This window comes from Oratosquilla oratoria, chromosome 33 (assembly GCF_046742065.1).
Source record: "Oratosquilla oratoria isolate Oo_2021 chromosome 33, ASM4674206v1, whole genome shotgun sequence".
Lineage (NCBI taxonomy): Eukaryota > Metazoa > Arthropoda > Malacostraca > Stomatopoda > Squillidae > Oratosquilla > Oratosquilla oratoria.
In genome coordinates this window covers 49,214,676-49,220,621 of record NC_134809.1, presented here as the reverse complement: position 1 = coordinate 49,220,621, position 5,946 = coordinate 49,214,676, and the positions used below count along the sequence as shown (strand labels likewise).

The 5,946-nt window shown below is 37.9% G+C and overlaps 1 protein-coding gene across 1 annotated transcript; it reads left to right on the top strand.

Annotated features, from left to right (window-relative positions):
• The first annotated feature begins 861 nt into the window (after window positions 1-861).
• On the top strand, window positions 862-4,051 carry LOC143017996 (uncharacterized). The gene is made up of 3 exons (XM_076173034.1): window positions 862-1,017; window positions 1,147-3,711; window positions 3,758-4,051. Exons 1-3 carry the CDS (start codon window positions 862-864, stop codon window positions 4,049-4,051), a joined length of 3,015 nt encoding a protein of 1,004 aa, XP_076029149.1.
• Window positions 4,052-5,946: the final 1,895 nt, after the last annotated feature.

The following is a 5,946-nucleotide window of genomic DNA, read 5'->3' as shown; positions in this document are numbered from 1 at the left end:
TAATCGTACTTACTGTTGTTTTTACCTATGTGCATTACCTTGCATTTACTTGTGTTAAATTTCATTAGCCACTTTTCAGACCATTGCTGTAATTGATCTAAATCTTCTTGAATATCTAATTGGTTTGAGTGATCATTTGCCACTTCGCACAGTTTTGTATCATCAGCAAATTTGGAAACAGTAGATTTTAGTCCATGGTCTATATCATTTATATATACTATGAACAGAAGTGTCCAAAGAACGGAACCCTGAGGAACTCCACTTGTAACATTTTTCCATCCAGAAGTTTGTCCATTTAAAACAACTCTCTGTTTTCGACCATTCAACCAATTACTAGTCCAACTTAATAGGCTACCACTTATTCCGTGTAAAGCTAATTTAGTAATAAGTCTTTCCTGTGGGATGGTATCAAAAGCTTTTGCAAAGTCTAGATATATTAAATCTATATTGTTTCTTTTGTCATAATTCGAGATAACTGTGATGGTTGTGATAATAATAATGATGATGACGACGACGACGACGACGAATGTACAGTTGAAGGGAGTTATTGTAGACTCTGAAATAACTACAATCCCAGAATCAATTAGATTAAAAGGTTTGAAGTTGGACTAAGGGATTTATAAGTCAAATAAGAACATAGTAGAAATATTAATAATTAACACTATGAATAAAGATAAAGTTTTAAGGAAAGTTACACAAATAGGATGTTTTCAGGTGTGTACAAAACCCATTAACATTTTTAATGAGAGTAGTGAGGAGGTAGAATTACAAATTCCATCAATCTGTTCAGTTCAAGAAGAAAAATATTAAAGAAATAAATACAAAGATCTGTTAGAGCCTACAAATATATGTCTCTCGAGCATGCTCAAAGAAGTTGAATCTTCAAGACAATTGATCGACGATTACGTTAAAAAGACCGATAAAATTCCTGATATGTCCATAACGCTAAAAACAGCCGAAGGCATCAATACGAGAGAGCATAAAGGGGTTTACCATTTACCCACGTCTTCCTCGCAAGTTGGAAGGATAGTTGATTTGAGTCCAGACAAAGACCCCCTTCAGATAATAATAAGTTCCCCTGCAGCGAACACGAAATTTCCTAACAAAATATTGGACCATAACAATTACTTTTATGACATATTCCAGTATCCTTTACTCATTCCCAACGGCGACATAGAGTACTCTTACAAAATGACCAAAAAATGTCAACCTGGGAAAAAAGAGGGGAAATATAACCGACTTTCACCAGCTATGTTTTATTCATCACTTTACATGGAAAGAGAAGGCGTTTTCAACTACATAACCAAAGGTAGAAGGCTGTTTCAGCAATTTGCAGTAGACAATTTCTTGAAGGTTGAATCCAACAAATTGTCGTTTCTGGAACTTCATCAGAATCAAATACGCAAAGAGAGGGCGGACATATTGAACGTTACGAACAAGAATGACATTGGACAAAGAGTCGTGTTGCCTCCCAACTTTGTTGGTGGACCTCGATACATGAAGCAACGACAACAAGACGCTCTCGCATACGTCTCTTATTATGGCTCTCCAGACTATTTCATAACTTTTACTATGAATCCAAATTGGAGTGAGTTACGCGAAGGGATGAACAAAACAGGTTCCACTGAAACAAAATCGTGTGACCGCCCCGATTTAGTAAGTAGGATATTTAAGTTGAAAGTTGATAGCCTAATAGAAGATTTGACACACAAACATATTTTTGGTCGTGTTAAAGCATATCTGTATAGCATAGAGTGGCAAAAACGTGGACTTCCTCACGTGCACGTATTGTTGTGGATGGAAGAACGCGTAACCGCGGATACAGTTTCTCAATTGATCTCAGCAGAAATTCCCGACAAGGAAAAAGAACCAAGACTTTACGATGTTGTCACAAAGTGTATGATTCATGGGCCATGTAAAGGCTACGATGAATCATACCTTTGTTGTCAGGGCAAACATTCGAGAGCACAAAAATGTGGAAAAGGTTTCCCTAAGACTTGCAGAAATGATTTATTGTTTGGAAACAATGGATACCCAGAATACAAAAGAAGATCGGTTGGAGAAGGAGGTAATTCTTTCGAAATAGAAATTAAAAGTGAGAAAAAAACTATAGACAATTCATGGGTGGTGCCATATAACGCGTATTTGTGTTTGAAGTATAATGCTCATATAAACGTTGAATGCTCAAACTCAATCAAATGCATCGCTTACGTTACTAAATACGTGAACAAGGGTTGCGATCGCATTCTTTTCACTAAAACGTCCGACAACGGAGATGTAAACGAGGTTAAAAATTATCAAGAAGCAAGATTTGTAAATGCTAACAAAGCTACTTGGAAAATATTCAAATTCGATATTCATAATAATTATCCTCCTGTGACAACACTCGATTTACATTTGGAAGGAGAAAATGAGGTGTTTTACACTGATAACACGTCAGAAGAAGAGATGAAGAAGAAAACGAATAAAGACACGCAGTTGACTGCGTTTTTCAAATTGTGTTCAAATAATAGCTTCGCTGCCGATCTACACTACCACGAGGTGCCGCGCCATTTCATTTACAACGCCAACACTTCAAGTTGGGAAGAACGAAAAGGCCGTACCTTCTCGCTGGGGCGTATTCGTGCGGTGACCACCAAGACAGTAGAGTTGTTTTACTTGAGGCTCCTGCTTACGCATAAACCAGGTCCTACGTCATACGAAGATCTTCGCACAATTGACGGTAAAATGTATCCCTCTAATAGAGAAGCTGTCAAAGCTTTGGGTCTCTTAGCTGATGAAGAAACATGGAAAAATACAATTTTGGAGATAATCAACCACACGAACGATAGGAAACAACTTCGAGAGACATATGCAAGCATGTTGGTATTTTCGGATCTTGAAAATCAATCAGGGATCTGGGAAGAAACCAAAGATTTGTTCGCCAGTGACTATCTGCTTATCAACAACTCAACTGAATACAACGATGAAATATATTTGGACGCATTAGATGACATTCAAAAACACGTGTGGAATTGTGGAGGGGGAAGCATCACTGAATATGGGTTGCCTCCTTCGAGGGGCGGGGAAAAGACTTCAAATGTCGTTCGAAGAGAGAGGTCTTATAACAAAGAAAAGTTGAAGGAGGAAGTTGCACAGAAAGAATTACTTTTGAACGATAAACAAAAACAAGTGTACGATGCAGTGATGTACCGAGTGCATTTTGGACATCGGTACAAGAACAATGGAATCTTTGTGAATGCTGCAGGAGGCACTGGTAAATCCTTCGTTTTGAACATGTTGTTGGACTCGGTACGTTCTCAGGGCAAGATAGCTTTGGCGGTAGCCTCTTCGGGTATTGCAGCTACAGTTCTTAAGGGAGGAAGAACTGCTCATAACATATTCAAGATTCCGCTAATGGAATATAACGAAGTCAGGTCATGTAGCATTAAGAAAAACTCAGAACTTGCAAATTTATTAGAATTAACATCTTTGATAGTGTGGGATGAGGTAGTGATGGCAAATAAAAACACGTTGACCGCACTTGATATTACGTTACGAGATGTTCTCGAGAACGAAAAGTTTATGGGAGGTAAGGTGTTTGTTTGCGCAGGGGATTTCAGACAAATTATCCCTGTTATCCGAGGCGGTGGAAAGAACGAGGAACTCGAACATTGCATCAAGTCAAGTTATATGTGGAACGATCTGACAAAGTTAGAGTTGACAGAAAATGTACGTCTGAAGAAGGATGACACAAAAAAACATTCTATTTGCTCAGAAATTATTACAATTGGGATCTCAAAGTGAGGGTCCCGTTGAATTCGACGAAGACTTTGGTGTAAGAATCAAATCTCGCCAAGAGTTGGTTGATAAAGTTTATGATGACATAGAAAATAACCACCTGAACGCGTCGTATTTTGAAAAACGAGCTATAGTATCACCTACGAATGATGATGTTGACAACATCAATCAGATGATTCACGAGAAACTAAAAGAGAAGGAAGTCGTTTACAATAGTGTTGATGTTCATCGAGGAGATCAAGGATGTTGTCAAGCGGCAAAGCGACGATGAAGACAGTACCACGTCTCCACCACGGAAAAAGATAAAAGTTAATGATAGTATTGTAGTCGCTGATGAGAAATAAAAAAACAATATAATTCAAGTGTTTTATTTTCATGCAAAGTGGGCGTAGCCCAGGGCGCGCAGCGCCCGCGCCGCAGGCCAAGCCCCCCAAATATGCAGCAATGATATAGTCTCAAGAGAGAGAGAGAGAGAGAGAGAGAGAGAGAATACCCCGTCTCCACCACGGAGAAAGATAAAAGTTAATGATAGTATTGTAGTCGCTGATGAGAAATAAAAAAACAATATAATTCAAGTGTTTTATTTTCATGCAAAGTGGGCGCAGCGCCCGCGCCGCAGGCCAAGCCCCCCGGCGTAGCCGGGCCGGCGCAGCCGGTGGGCTTGGCCTGCATTATTTGACCTTTTTTTTTTTTTAAATATGTGATTTTCATGTAATTTGATAAAAAAGAAGTTACGTTTTTATCGTCTGCAAACTTACCGACCACAGCTACGAATATCGTCTGATTCATTGATAGCCGACCAAACACGAACAAAAACGGTTTTTGCTGAAATGCACGATTGTATATAAAAAAAATAGCATATGATTGCATTATTTGACCTATTTTCTTTAAAATCTTTGATTTCCATGTAATTTGATCAAAGAGAAGTTACGTTTTTATCCTCTGCAAAATTGCCGACAACAGTTGTGAATACCGTCCGACGGTTTTTGCTGAAATGCATCATTGGTCAAATTACATGAAAATCACACATTTTAAAGAAAATAGTTAAAATGATTTAACTATATACAATCTATTACACTAATAACACAATAGTAAGAAACTTAATAGAGTATAGTTTGATCCGTACCATCAGTGATCATAGATGGCGGGCTGGACGAATCGTAGCTGTGGTTGGCAATTTTGCAGAGGATAAAAGCGTAACTTCTCTTTGATAAAATTACATGGAAATCACACATTTTAAAGAAAATAGGTAAAACAATACAACCATATGCTAATTTATTATATATAAATTTGGGCATTTGAGCAAAAACAGTCATTGTTTGGTTTAGGTCGGCAATTAGTGAGTCGGACGGTATGTGGTTGGTAATTTTGTAGAAGATAAAAACATAACTTCTCTTTGACCAAATTACATGGAAATCACACATTTTAAAGAAAATAGGTCAAATAATGCAACCATATACTGATTTTTTTATATAAAATTACGCATTTTAGCAAAAACAGTCCTCAACACTCCTCATCATTCATTCTCGCTAACCGTTCGTACTTCCTTGTTGAGCACTGTATATTGTCACTGTATATTGTCAAATGATAAAAACACTTGTCGGAAGACTAACCTGCATAAAGGATTCGATGAAATACATTACGTAGCATGTTCTGTCCGAGTGCCCTCGGCGGAACGACTGGACCGTGAACCAAGTCGTTTCGTTTTGAAGGGTCGTGATAGCATGGTCAGTAAGGCCTTTGCATTATAAGACGTAAGCCGCCTAGGCAAGGGTTCGAATCCCAGTGGATGAGTCTATTTCCAAAAATTGTCAAATGATAAAAACACTTGTCGGAAGACTAACCTGCATAAAGGATTCGATGAAATACATTACGTAGCATGTTCTGTCCGAGTGCCCTCGGCGGAACGACTGGACCGTGAACCAAGTCGTTTCGTTTTGAAGGGTCGTGATAGCATGGTCAGTAAGGCCTTTGCATTATAAGACGTAAGCCGCCTAGGCAAGGGTTCGAATCCCAGTGGATGAGTCTATTTCCAATATATGTACATATACTTATATATATGTATGTATATATATATATATAAATGTGTGTGTGTATATATGTATATATATATATATATAAATGTGTGTGTGTGTATATATACATATATATATATATATATATATG